Source organism: Euleptes europaea, chromosome 4 (genome assembly GCF_029931775.1).
Source record: "Euleptes europaea isolate rEulEur1 chromosome 4, rEulEur1.hap1, whole genome shotgun sequence".
NCBI lineage: Eukaryota > Metazoa > Chordata > Lepidosauria > Squamata > Sphaerodactylidae > Euleptes > Euleptes europaea.
In genome coordinates, this window is record NC_079315.1 from 107,739,005 (window position 1) to 107,753,684 (window position 14,680).

General features: G+C 48.4%; 1 protein-coding gene across 1 annotated transcript; it reads right to left on the reverse strand.

Annotated features, from left to right (window-relative positions):
* Window positions 1–966: 966 nt before the first annotated feature.
* GRP (gastrin releasing peptide) lies at window positions 967–12,858 on the reverse strand. The gene is made up of 3 exons (XM_056848866.1): window positions 12,789–12,858; window positions 6,111–6,361; window positions 967–1,194 (listed from the first exon to the last, which is right to left on the reverse strand). Exons 1-3 carry the CDS (start codon window positions 12,826–12,828, stop codon window positions 1,141–1,143), a joined length of 345 nt encoding a protein of 114 aa, XP_056704844.1. The 5' UTR covers window positions 12,829–12,858; the 3' UTR covers window positions 967–1,140.
* Window positions 12,859–14,680: the final 1,822 nt, after the last annotated feature.

Below are 14,680 nucleotides of genomic sequence, written 5' to 3' on the forward strand. Positions count from 1 at the left end.
AGTGTGATGCGGTAGCTAACAAGGCAAATGCGATCTTGGGCTATATCAACAGAAGTATAGTGTCCAGATCACGCGGAGTGATGGTATTGCTTTACTCTGCTCTGGTTAGACCTCACCTAGAGTATTGTGTTCAGTTTTGGCCACCACAATTTAAGAAAGATGTAGTCAAGCTGGAACATGTCCAGAGGAGGGCAACAACGATGCTGAGGGGTCTGGAGACCAAGTCCTATGAGGAAAGGTTGAAGAAGCTGGGTATGTTTAGCCTGAAGAGGAGAAGACTGAGAGGTGATATGATAACCATCTTCAAATACTTGAAGAGCTGTCATACAGAGGAGGGTGCTGAGTTGTTTTCTGTTGCCCCAGAAGGTCGGACCAGAACCAAAGGGTTGAAATTAAATCAAAAGAGTTTCTGTCTAGACATTAGGAAGAATTTTCTTACAGTTAAGAGTGGTTCTTCAGTGGAACAGGCTTCCTCAGGAGGTAGTAAGCTCTCCTTCCCTGGAGGTTTTTAAGAAGAGGTTAGATGGCCATCTGTCAGCAAGCAGATGATGAGAGGGAGGGCAACTTGGGCATCTTCTGGGCATGCAGTAGGGGTCACTGGGGATGTGGGGGGGGGAGGTAGTTGTGAATTTCCTGCATTGTGCAGGGGGTTGGACTAGATGGCCCTGGTGGTCCCTTCCAGCTCTACGATTCTATAATCAGAGTAAAACTGTCAGTCCCCTTCTAGGAATTTAGCCTGCGACACTGAACAAAAGTAATAATCATACTGCTTTGTTTTCTCTTTTTAAAACATTTATTGTGAATGTTGAAAATGTTAAAATTATTGCAACATAAAATATGAAATGATTGGAAAGAGAAATGGCGGAAGGACCATCCGAGGACTGGAAGACTCTTCATTGACAATTATTTACAACAAAGTAGTACGAAGGAGGGGAAAGGCTGCCCGGAAGCGGGGGAAAGCCACTGAAGAGTGTAAGTCATTGTTGGGGATACAAGTGAATGGGTTATTTTGCATCAAAGAAATCTGATTTAACACAAAAGATTTTATTTTAATCAACCATCATATACAGTAAAATGCTTATGAAACCACAGTCTCTTAAGGATATCCTTCTGCGCCTTCTGTGTCCAGGAATGGCTGTTTCAGCTTGGAGAACTTTCTTTCCTCTCCATTGCTTGCAGCAGATAATCCATCATCTGATTTAAAAAAAAAAACAGCAAGATAATAATATTTGGAGAAGTGTCTTGTAAAAAGACACCAGGCAGTTCGATACATATATATGCATAAAGCACCACTCTGCACAAAAGCTTCATTTTGAGTACTGACTGCTTCAACAAACATTAATGATCTCATTCGGTTTGTTAATTTACTGAGTAGGGGAGGAAAAGTAGTCTTAAAAAGGTAAAGGTAAAGGTCCCCTGTGCAAGCACCGGGTCATTCCTGACCCATGGGGTGACGTCACATTCCGACATTTCCATGTTTACAGGGTGGTTTGCAAGTGCCTTCCCCAGTCATCTTCCCTTTACCCCCAGCAAGCCGGGTCCTCATTTTACCGACCTCGGAAGGATGGAAGGCTGAGTCAACCTCGAGCCAGCTACCTGAAACCAACTTCCGTCAGGATCGAACTCAGGTCGTGAACAGAGCTTGGGCTGCAGTATGGCAGCTTACCGCTCTGTGCCATGGGGCTCCTAAAGTAGTCTTAGCATCTCAGATAACCAGAAGCCAACTGTTGGGGGTGGGTGATGGAAACATGTACGTCTTATTGGGCCTAGCCTTGGCTACAATCTCATTAACACAATCTTATATTCTAATTGTGAAGTCGGCAAATCTTTTGGATACTTAAATCTGGTGACTGGAGCTGTGATCGGGCAAGGCATAAAGGAACTGGGGAGGAACACTGGTGTGAAAAGGAATGTGATCAGGCAGGTACCTTGAGCAAGTGGGGCTTCTATATACTACCGAGGCGACAGAGCAGCTGACAAACGGGGAAGCATTATTACTCTACTTTAAAGGTAAAGGTAGTCCCCTGTGCAAGCACCGGGTCATTCCTGACCCATGGGGTGACGTCACATCCCGACGTTTACTAGGCAGACTGTGTTTTCAGGATGGTTTGCCAGTGCCTTCCCCAGTCATCTTCCTTTACCCCCAGCAAGCTGGGTACTCATTTTACCGACCTCAGAAGGATGAGTCAACCTTGAACTGGCTACCTGAAACAGACTTATGTTAGGTTCGAACTCAGGTCATGAGCAGAGATTTTGACTGCAGTACTGCAGTTTACCACTCTGTGCCAAAGGGCTCCTTTAGTGACGTATAAAAGGAGCCCTAAGAACTAATTCAAATATTCAGCAAGGGTACATGATACAGCCCTCTCCTAGAACTCTACCGCTTCATAATGCATATGCCTCGCTTGAGAAGACCCTCAGGTTTCATGTGCAGGGGTCCCCAACGTATTGCCCATGGGTGCACTGGCACACGCCAACACCTTTTCCAGAACCCACCAAGTGTTTTTAGGAAGTGGGTGGGGCCAGGCAGGCTTCTGATTGGCTGTGCAGATTTTTAAAAAAATGCTGTTTTGGCAGCAGCTGCCACCAATGCACAAAGATCTACACTGTATTACCAAAGTTAAGCTGTGGCAATCGTTTTGTGGCCGGCTCCGCCTCCTGCGGCGGCCATTTTGTGGCAGCCCTTTTGTTGCTGCGCCCACCGTGCCGTGTCCAAATTCCAAAGGTGCCCGCAGGCTCAAAAAGGTTGGGGACTCCTGTCCTAGTGCACATGAAAGCTTACAAATGCACAGAGAAGAGATATGCAAACGTTCCACGTGAAGATGGATTCTAATGTGGGAATGTACTGCATTTTCCATTGCAGCAAATTACGAATATTTGTTAAGGAGGTCAACAGAGCAACTGTTCAAGAAACATTGTTTTGCTCAACAGCTAACTAAGAGCCCTGCCTCTGGAAAATTATGGGCACTTCAGACGACAATGTAACATGCCTAAATCTGCATCGGATTTTGGCCCTTGCCTTCTCACTTAGGGCCATGATGGATCTTCCCAGCATTTAGACATGAAAACTGCAGCCGTGACGGATCCCCCAATTTGGATCAGTGCCCAAACAGGGGGGGGGGTTAACCCACCACTGAAATTGACAACACCCCACTCCAAATCCTTTTGGATGACAGCCACCCCTTCAGCCCAACACTTGGTTTGGCCCCAGGAAAAAAAGCACAGGTCAAACATGGAATGCTCTGCCTAGTGATAGCAGGGCCCTGTGGGAATATATGCGCCATCTATGGTTTTAATAGTCAGACATTATGGCATGTTTTCACTTTTTAATTGTTGTATTGATCTATTTATATTGAATTTACGTTGATGTTATGGTTGTAACCCGCTCTGAGCCTGGTCTAGGCCAGGGAGGGCGGGTTTATGAATTGAAATCCTGCAACTTAATTCAAAAACATCAGAAATAATAGAAACTGTTGAGCATGCTCTCCTGTACTGCAATTTCTATACATTACCCCGTTTGAAGTTTATTGAGCCCCTCTTATTGAGATTGAGATCTGACAGGGCAGGTGAAAGGTTTGAGACGCTGCTACAAGGGGGTAATCCTTCAGCCACTCTTCAGGTTGCGAAATTTTGTTTAGCAGCAATGAAAATTCGTCACCTTAGAACAGCACAATTGACAGATGTGTCCCAGCTGTAATTCTTTTTAAAAACGTTTTAAGGCTCAGACTGTAATTCTTGGATTGTAAGAATCTATTAGTCCATGCTTTCCGTTTTATCATGTTTTGACTGGCCAAGTGCCGCAAATAAATTATCTATCATCAGAAATAAACTGCTCTTTTCCTTTGGACGAAACTTCGTCAACGGATTTTAAAGGTATATTTAACGAATTATAGTCCAATGTGATTTTTAATCAATGAATATAACAATAGGTTTTTTCTATTTACTGTCATAACACTTCGCCGGAAGTCCAGTGGTGAAGGGCACACAGGTGGATGGTTGGGTATAGGGCACTATAGGCCTTTTAAAAAAACAAAAAGAAAAAAGAAAACAGAGAATAGATAGTAAACACCAATGTATTAGTTTAGGTAGTAATAGTGCACTTTATATGTGGTTTTTTTTAATATGTATATATATTTGTTTTCTTTTTTGTATGTTTTATTATATGTTTTATTATATAAAACAATAAAAATTTAAAAAATTAAAAAGAAAAAAAAAACATCGTCAACGGGAACTGTAGGCATGTGAAGAAATCAGCTCTGACAACAAAAATCGGCTGTATTTCAGGGGTCCCAAGATTCTTTGATGCAGTATCTCATAGAAACATTTAGAGGAACTCCTGCGATAATTATTTATGCTTCCCACAAGCTGAGAGCTGTTGAGCTATAACAACAATCGTGGTCATAGCTCGGTGGCTAAGGACACAGCTCGTATTCAGGTCAGGAGGTGTCCAGTTCAATCCTGGGCATCTCTGTTCAAAAAGTAAATTGACGGCGATAGGCCGGAGGCCAGCCAAGCCAGTTCCAGGCCTAGCTGGAGCAACGGTCTGCTTCCTCCCAACCCCTGTATAAGGCTTAGTGGGCTAGGTTTTTCTCATCCCCTTTGCATCATTCCCAGTACAAAATGGCTGAATTTAGCCTCCGGGAGGCAGGTTTTAGTATTGTTTCTCTTCGGTCCCTACTGGGGCTTTAAGAAGCCAGGGCAAAGAATATTTTTGATTCAGGAAATGGTGCGAGGGGAAAGGGTTCAATCCCCTTTCCCCCTAGCTGAAGCCCCAATCCATACCCCCCCCAACTGCTTTTTACCATTTAAGTACATATCAGGAGATCCAGTCATGGATAGGGCAGCCAACAAACTGACCCGTCCCTTTCACAGAGGCTTACAGTGACAGCATTTACCTCCATGCTGTGAAAAAAACCTGCCTATTTCTACACATTAAGCCTCTATTAAAGGGCTTTCTCCAGGCCTTTTGGCAACCCTAGTCATGGATTCTCCACTTCATGGCTTATTTGTCCCCGGTTAATAGAGTTCCATACAATTTATACACTTTGGAAAGGCACTGCTTGGGAAAGTGAGCCTTTAATTCACATTCCTTATAATGGACCTCATTTGATACAGCTCGTGCTTTTGACCCAGCCTAAACTGGCTCGCACAGTCTGATGTGATGCTTGAAAAACAGCTCATTCTTGATGAGCTTCTGAACTGTATTACCAGCCACAGCAAACCCTGCTTTGCAAATGATCATATTTGACAGCCCTGAACAGTTAAGTCTAAGTGTAGTGATTAGAAGTTTGGACAAGGCTCTGGGAAGGTGGAGTTCAAACCCCCCCACACACACACACATACCACGAAGCAGAGACTTTGGGCTAGTCATTCCCTCTCAGCCTATCCTACCTCACAGGATTGTTGGGAAGACAAACTGAGGAACAAAGAAGGAGAACCATGCTCTCTGAGGACTTTGGAAAAAGGGCAGGACAGAAACGGGTTAGATGAATCATATATTCAGGTACCTATTACTATGACTGGGGAAGGCACTGGCAAACCACCCCACAAACAAAGTCTGCCTTGGAAACGTGGGGATGTGACGTCACCCCATGGGTCAGGAATGACCCGGTGCTTGCACAGGGGACCTTTACCTTTACCTTTTTTATTACTATGTATGGGTGTGAAAGCTGGACAATGAAGAAAGCTGAAAGGAAGAAAGTAGACTCCTTTGAAATGTGGTGTTGGAGGAGAGGGTTATGGATACCGTGGACTGCCAAAAAAAACAAATCAGTGGGTTATAGATCAAATCAAGCCTGAACTGACCCTAGAAGCTAAAATGACTAAACTGAGGCTATCGTATTTTGGTCACATTATGAGAAGACAAGAGTCACTGGAAAAGACAACCATGCTAGGAAAAGTTGAGGGCAGCAGGAAAAGAGGAAGACCCAACAAGAGATGGATTGACTCAATAAAGGAAGCCACAGCCCTCAGTTTGCAAGACCTGAGCAAGGCTGTCAAAGATAGGACATTTTGGAGGACTTTCATTCATAGGGTCGCCATGAGTCGGAAGCGACTTGACGGCACTTAACACACACACTTATTCAGGTAATATTGCACATGAAACTTACATCTTTAAGATTGCTGTTATCCTCTGCCTCCCAGGCGTTCTTGGTGGAAAAGGGTAATTCTTCCCTGAGAACCTGAGCGTTTCTGTTGTCATTCGCCTCGAGAAGCTGAAGGAGCTTCTTCACTGCCTCCTCCCAACGCGGATCCTCCTCGAGCCGCTTTATGTCGTCCGGCAGCAAAGAGAAGGGGGTCTTGTTTTGCTCTTCATATATATAAGGGAAATCACCAGTGCTCTTTTTCCCCATGAAATGCCCTACAAGTGAAACAGGCAGGATGCCATGAAATGAGTCCCAAGCGCATGACCCTAACCTCGGACAAGAAAGAGCTGAATTGGATAGGATCACATCTAAGGCGGCTTCCACACAGGGATGGGGTTTTGTGGTTTCCCCATATTGCTGCAGATAAAGCACAAGAGCAACAGCGGCCTTCCATATAGCAGGTTTCCCCACAGTTTCCTGCCCCAAGCCCCTAGAAGTGGCTACCCCACAATCTTGGCCACCATATAAGGCTGGTAGTCTCCAGGTGGTACCTGGAAATCTCCCAGAATTCCAACTGGTCCCCAGGTTAAAGAGATCAATGTCCCCGTAGAACACGGCTGCTTTGGAAGGTGGACTCTATGGCATTATAAAGTACTGAGGCCCCCCCCCCCCATCCCTCTCTCCACCTATCAAATCTCCAGGAATGTCCTAACCCACTAGAATTTCCCAACTCACTTGGCACTAGAATGTGGTGACAATAGGTATAGCAAGTTTTCTGAATTTCAACTTTCATTTTAAAAAAAAGAAAGTCTCTGTCTCCTTTTCTTGAGAAGATATGGTTTACCACCAGAGAAAACACTCAATGACACAGAACCAAGTTTCTAGCCCTCATGAATAAAAAAAGGGAGACATGTTATTTCTGGGGAAGGGCAGTGTCTCAGTGGTGGAGCATCTGCTTGGCATGCAGAAGGTCCCAGGTTCAATCCCCGGCATCTCCAGGTAAAGGGACTAGGCAAGTAGGTGATGGGAAAGACCTCAGCCTGAGACCCTGGAGAGCCGCTGCTGGTCTGAGTAGACAATACTGACTTTGATGGGCCGAGGGTCTGATTCAGTATAAGGCAGCTTCATGTGTTCATGTATGTGTTCATGTGAATAAGGGCTTCATTTCCCCACACTGTGACACAGAGGTGGTACTCTTAACATCTCATCCCTTCTTTGGGCACTATGTTTTCCCTCTGCCATGCTTCCCTTTACATTAATAATTCCTTCCTACCACACTCCAATTAAAAAAAAAATGTTGGCAATGAGAAAGATTGAACACCCGCCCCCCCCCCCGCAATATCGAAGGTCCTTCTTCCATGCTCTCTGCCACACTAATGCGGTCTCCAATGAGAATAAACCGTATCCAGGTATCCGTTTTGCATGCTTCTAAACAAGGAAAGTCACTCCTTGTAATACACCTTCAAAGTTTCTTTGCTATTTAGAAAATAGTGTCGTCGCCGGGGGTGACCTTGCCCCCAAATCCTAAATATACGTATTCAAGATGTGCCACCAATTTCAGCTAGGCTAAGTGTTCTCCAGGCTGACGTTTAACGCCACTTACGGAAGAGCACACCCTTCTACTTTGCATTAACTCGTCTAGGAAAGAGACTGGGGTTTTCATTCCCAATCTTTAAAAGTGGATTAGAGTCCCCACTTTGCCCATAAGTATGTACAGAACGGGTTGAGAATAACCTCCATGTCCCATTCACAGTGGATGAAGGCTGCCGGAGGTAATGAATCCATGTCAAATCTTCATCAGTCTGCACCCAAAGGAGACGAAGAACACGGTTATCCCGACGTTAAAGGTTTCGTGCAATATAAGTTAATGGAGCTAAACAGACATAAAACCCAAAAGGACTTAAAAGTAAGGAAACTTCTTTGGTTTCACCTTCTTGGGGGGGGGGGATAGCTACTCTTACGTGAAAGAAGATGTACCAGTAAAAAAGGACCAAAAAAATCCGGAGAGGCAGCCAAAGCAACACAAGAGACTTGTGGTGCCTTAAAGAACAACACATCGATTCGGGCATAAGGTTTATTGACCCAGAGAAAACGCATCTGAGAAAATGGTTCCTGGCTTATGAAACTGTATGGGATAATCAATTTGCTAACCTTTAGGGCTCCACCAACACTTTGAAGAAGAAGAAGAGTTTGTTTTTATATGCCGACTTTCTCTACCACTTAAGGGAGACTCAAACCAGCTTTCAATCACCTACCCTTCCCCTGCCAACAACAGATACCCTGTGAGGTAGGTGGGGCTGAGAGAGCTCTAAGAGAGCTGTGACTTGCCCAAGGTCACCCAGCTGGCTTCATGTGTAGGAGTGGGGAAACCCACCCAGTTCACCAGATTCGCCTCCGCCGCTCATGTGGAGGAGTGGGGAATCAAACCTGGTTCTCCAGATCAGAGTCCACCCCTCCAAACCACCACTCTTAACCACTACACCATGCTGGCTCTTGCTATTATGTGTGTGCAAAGTGCTGTCAGGCTGCAGCCGACTTACGATGACCCTGTAGGGGAAGGCAAGAGATGTTCAGTGGTGGTTTGGCATTGCCTTCCTCTGCGTAGCAACACCGGACTTCCTTGGTGGTCTCCCATCCAAGTACTAGCCAGGGCCGACTCTGCTTAGCTTCTGAGATCCGACAAGTTCAGGCTAGCCTGGGGCTATGCAGGTCAAGGCATAAGATCTTTATGCTTGCTATGATTTTGTGAAGTCTTATTATATATTGTTTAGTTTTATATTTTTAAGCTCTGTTGTGTTTTTTAATGGGACACAAGCAAAGGGCAATTTAAAGAAGCTGGAACAGCATCAGTCGGTATTGACAGTATTTGTCAACGTTGACAGTATTTTCCCCTTTGGTGCTTAAACGGGTTATTGTCCAGGGTGGCCCTGCTTAGCTTCTGAAAATCTGATGAGATGGGGCCAGGCTAGAGTACCCAGTAGGGTTGCCAACTTGCCAGGTCCCTCTTCACCATGGGCGGGAGGTTTTGAGGGCAGAGCCTGAGGAGGGTGGGGTTTGGGGAGGGGCTTCAATGCCATAGAGTCCAATTGCCAAAGCAACCATTTTCTCCAGGGGAACTGATCTCTATCGGCTGGAGATCAGTTATAATAGCAGGAGATCTCCAGCTAATACCTGGAGGTTAGAAAATGGGTACAAGAGCGACACAATACTAATTCAGGGTGCAAAATGGTCTATTCAAAAGCTACCAAATTTCAACATGTCACAAAGTGATAAGAAATCTGTACAACAAAACCTATACATATACAAGCTCATCTCAAAGTCAAAAATGTTTCTTCATAGATGTAATGCTGAAGTAATACATATTTCAGATGAAAAGGGGATACGGCCGTTTCAAGATTCTTCAGTAAAAGTTCTTCCTCAGTCCCCAACAGTATTCATCAGTTTCAGCTTCAGTAGTACAAGACTGCACTTAGATATCAAGGATAGTCCTCATGTTCCACGCAGAGGTGAGCTTGTATATGTATAGGATTTGTTGCTCATGTGGAGGAGTGGGGAATCAAACCAGCTTCTCCGGATTAGAGTCCACCGCTCCAAACCACCGCTCTTAACCACTACATCATGCTAGCTCTCTAAGCATCCTAAGAAATGCGGACATTACATGCATCTCCAGCTAACATTTACTTTGGGTTTATGAAAATAACCAATAGAGGGAAGGGCAATGCCGCTCTCACACCACCTGTAGCTTTGCAAAATGTACAGTCGCCTGTCTCCAGAGAATCAGGACAACCTCCTGCTATTGTAGCAGATGGGGAAAAGCGCTACTTGGTCCACAGGGAATGCCGATGGCGACGTCTAAGGGCTGATATCGCTTGCCACCTGAGTCTCCCTGCGCATGGAACAGTGCGGGCAAACTCACTGACCCAAGACGCAAAGAGCAACACCCCAGATTCACAACAATGCTTGCAGGCTATCTGCATGGATAGCCCCATGCATGCATGGCTGATCCGGGACCCGAGAGGGAATGCTCCGCACCAGCTTGCTGTTGGGGTTGAAGAGCTGGGCTAAGATCTGGGAGACCCAAGTTCAAATTCCCCACTGTGCTTGCTGGGTGATCTTGGGCCGGTCACACACTCTCTATCAGTCCAACCAAATTTAGCGGATAGTTTTAGAGGGTAGCTGTGTTGAACACATGAAGCTGCCTTATACTGAATCAGACCTTTGGTCCATTGAATCAGTACTGTCTACTCAGACCTGCAGCGGCTCTCCAGGGTCTCAGGCAGAGGTCTTTCACATCACCTACTTGCCTAGTCCCTTTAACTGGAGATGCTGGGGATGGAACCAGGGATCTTCTGCACGCCAAGCAGATGCTCTACCACTGAGCCACAGCACCTCCCAGCTAGATTCGAGACCAGCAGCACCTTAGAGACAAACAAGATTTTCTGGTTATCAGCTTTCAAGAGTCGAAGTGCCTTTCGTCAGATATCTAATGAAGGGAACTTTGACTCTCCAAAGCTTATACACCCCAAATCTTGTTAGACTCTCAAGTGCTACTAGATTTGAATCCAGATGGTCTACCTCACAGGGTTGCTGTGAATGTAATTAAGAGGAAGGCATACTGATGTAGGCTGCCCTGTGCGCCTTACAGGAAAGGCCAGATAAAAGTGTACCAAAGAAAGAAACGAACTGCAAACACAGATGTGTGAACCAGCCCAATGATTTCCTGGTTCACACATTATTTCTGTTTCCATGAGCGCTGCTCAGGGAAGGATGGGATGGCTTGCATGGCTGATAGACGTATCACATGAATCATCTCAAGAAGAAGGAGAAGGAGAAGAAGAGGAGGAGGAGGAGTTGGTTTTTATATGCCGACCTTCTCTACCACTTAAGGCAGAATCAAACCGGCTTACAACCACCTTCCCTTCCCCTCCCCACAACAGACATCCTGTGAGGTAGGTGAGGCTGAGAGAGCTCTAACAGAGCTGTGACTTGCCCAATTACTAGAAGATAAGACAGCAAATAATTCCAGTCTGGTGCACCAAAAAAAAACAAAAAACAAAAACTGAAAAAGAGCCTGCCAAAATCTTAAAGACTAACCTGTTTTTATCATATCAGGGTCTGCCCCGATTAGTACTTGGATGGGACACCACCAAGGAATACCAGGGTCGCTATGCAGAGGCAGGCGATGGCAAACCACCTCTGTTCGGCTCTTGCCTTGAAAACCCTACGGGGTCACCGTAAGTCAGCTGCGACTTGATCGCACTTTACACACACACAACTTTAATTCACAGTGGGTAGCCGTGTTAGTCTGTCTGCAGTAGTAGAAAAGGGCAAGAGTCCAGTAGCACCTTAAAGGTGCTACTGGACTCTTGCCCTTTTCTAACACAACTTTAATGGCTGTGAAAGCTTATACTAGAACACAAAACAACACCAACAATACTTAAGTCTTAAGAATAAGAGAGGAATATAGTCAATCCCAGGTTGCTCCCTGCAACCAGACACCTAAAAGCATCTGTGACTGATGGTTACCCTAAAAACCTAAGAGCAGCTCAGTTGGATCAGACTAATGGTCCATGAACACATGAAGCTGCCCTATACTGAATCAGACCCTCCTTGGTCCATCAAAGTCAGCATTGTCTATTCAGACCAGCAGTGGCTCTCCAGGGTCTCAGGCAGAGGTTTTTCACCTCACCTACTTGCCTAGTCCTTTAACTGGAGATGTGGGAGATTGAACCTGGGACCTTCCGCATGCCAAGCAGATGCTCGACCACAGCCCCTCCCAAAAGTAAGTCTCCAGCCACATTTCTTGAAGAGATTGTGAACATATGAAGCTGCCTTGTACTGAACCAGACCCTTGGTCCATCCAAGTCAGTATTGTCTGCTCAGGCCGGCAGCGGCTCTCCGGGGTATCGGGCAGGGGGATCATTCCCATCACCTACTTGCCTAGTCCCTTAAACTGGAGATGCCGGGGATTGAATCTGGGACCTTCTGCATGCCAAGAAGAGGCACCCGGATCCCTCTCCTATTCCTCCATTCCCCTATTTCTGCCTGCCTCCAACCCTCCTCCCCTTTTCACCTGAAGACATGAATCTGCCTTATACTGAGTCAGACCCTTGGTCCATGCGGTCTCTCAGGCAGGCGTCTTTCAAGTCACCTACCTGCCTAGCCCCTTTCACAGAATCATACAGTGGAAGGAACCCCCGGGGTCATCTAGTCCAACCCCTGCACCATGCCGGAGATGCCGGGGATCGGACCTGGGACCTTCTCCATGCCAAGAAGAGGCACCCGGATCCCTCCATTCCCCTATTTCTGCCTGCCTCCAACCCTCCAACCCTCCTCCCCTTTTCACCTGAACACATGAATCTGCCTTCCACTGAGTCCGACCCTGGGTCCATCCAAGTCAGTCTTGTCTACTCAGACCGGCAGCGGCTCTCCAGGGTCTCTCAGGCAGGGCTCTTTCAAGCCACCTACCTGCCTAGTCCCTTTCATAGAATCCTACAGTCGGAAGGTACCCCCCAGGGTCATCTAGTCCAACCCCTGCACCATGCCGGAGATCGGACCTGGGACCTTCTGCATGCCAAGAAGCTGCTCTCTCCCGCAACCACGGCCCTGGGCGACTGCAGGCTCCCCGGGGCAGAGCCCTCTCCCCCCCACCCCAAGGGCTGCCTTCCAGCCCGGGGTCCCGCCGCCCGAGCTCCCACTCACCGACGGCCCAGTGGCTGCCCCGGGGGTAGACCTTGGCCATGGGGGGCGCGCCCTGGCCGCCCTGCAAGGGGGCGGCGGCGGCGCGGCGTCCTTCCAGCAGGAGGGCCCACGCGAAGGCGGCCAGGAGCCAGCAGAGCCCGCGGGGCTTGGGCAGCGGCGGCGGCGGCGGCAGCGCCATGCCAAGGGGCCTCGACGGGGCGGACGGCGCTGCGCTGCGCTGGGCTGGGCGGCCGGAGGGCGAAGGGAGGCGGCGGCGGCGGCGGCTGCTGCGCGTCGGAGGGAGCCCGGCGATGCCTCCGCCGCCTCGCCCCACCCGCCTTTATACGCCGGCCGGGCGAGGGGGCTGCAAAGGTCAGGCCCCCCACGCCTCCCCTCCAGGGCGCGCCGGCGAGGAGGAGCGCTGGCTGGCCGGCCGGGCCGTCCTCCCTCCCTCCCTCCTGCCCTCCCTCCACCGCCTCTTGAGCGCACATCTGGGCAGGGTTCCTCGCAAGTCAGTCCGACCCGGTTCGCTGGAGGGCTGGCATGAACGCACATGAGGGCTCGCATGAACGCACATGAAGCTGCCTTCTACTGAATCAGACCCTCCTTGGTCCATCAAAGTCGGTGTTGGGTCCGACTGTACTGAATCGGACCCTTGGTCCACCGTATTGTCTGCTCAGACCGGCAGCGGCTCTCCAGGGTCTCAGGCAGGGGTCTTTCCCATCACCTGCTTGCCTAGTCCCTTTAACTGGAGAGGCCGGGGATTGAACCTGGGACCTTCTGCACGCCAAGCAGATGCTCTGCCACTGAGCCACAGCTTCTCCCCAGGGGAGAAGCTCAACAGGGGACGCTCGTTCTCTGCGCGCAAAGTCGCCCCCCCCCGGGGGGGGGGATCCTGCCTGGCGCCCCACCGCCCTGGAGGCTGGGGCGGGAGGGGAGAAGCCAAGGGCGAAGGGGGGCTGTCCATCAGGCAGAACCAGGCTGTCGATCTGTCTTGGGGAGAGCCAGGGAGAGGTGGCGGGGCTCAATTCCGAGCCAGGTTCAGCTCCGGGACCTGTTCGCAACGCCAGGATCCAGTCTTGGAAAGGAAGCGGGCAGTCTCTTTGGGGCCATTTACGCACGGGAGGTTTTGCCTTGGATTTGCCACTCTCTGGAGGCACATTTTCCCCATCCAAATTCGCGGAACTCAACAATAAGCCCCCGTGCAGAGTTTTGAGAATTCAGATGGGGGGAAATGTGCATCTACAGAGCAGCAAATCCAAGGCAAAACCTCCCGTGCATCAATGGCCTGGGTGTGTTTCCCACCCCCACCCCCCAAGCATCCATCCCACACCTGAGCTTACAGGAAGAAGAAGAAGAAGAAGAAGAAGAAGAAGAAGAAGAAGAAGAAGAAGAAGAAGAAGAAGAAGAAGAAGAAGAAGAAGAAGAAGAAGTGGTTTTTGTATGCCACCTTTCTCTCCCTTATAAGGAGAATCAACCTGGCTTACAATCACTTTCCCTTCCTCTCCCCACAACAGACACCTTGGGAGGTAGGTGGGGCTGAGAGAGTCCAGAGAGAACTGAGACTAGCCCAAGGTCACCCGGCTGGCTTCATGTGAAGGAGTGGGGAACCCAACCCGGTTCACCAAATTAGAGCCCGCCGCTCATGTGGAGAAATGGGGAATCAAACCCGGTCCTCCAGATTAGAGCCTACTGCTGTCTACCACAAGTATCACCTTCCGATCCAGTACCACTCATGTGAGAAATAAGGGGCTGGGAGAGACCCCCTTTTTCAAGGAGGAATTAAATACACCCGATCACAATCACTAAATATTGCCCTTGGGATACCCCCGTCCCAAGTTGTCTCCCAGGTCTGTATCCAGCCCTGATTCATCCTGCGTCCCAGGATACTGGGAACCTGTTACTGGCTCAAA

Coding starts and splice junctions, on each gene's coding strand:
- GRP (XM_056848866.1), bottom strand. CDS start 12,828: ATGGCCAAGGTCTACCCCCGGGGCAGCCACTGGGCCGTCG. Junction 6,362..12,788: donor GGGCAGCCACTGGGCCGTCG/GTGAGTGGGAGC, acceptor TTTCACTTGTAG/GGCATTTCATGGGGAAAAAG. Junction 1,195..6,110: donor ATAACAGCAATCTTAAAGAT/GTAAGTTTCATG, acceptor TTTTTAAATCAG/ATGATGGATTATCTGCTGCA.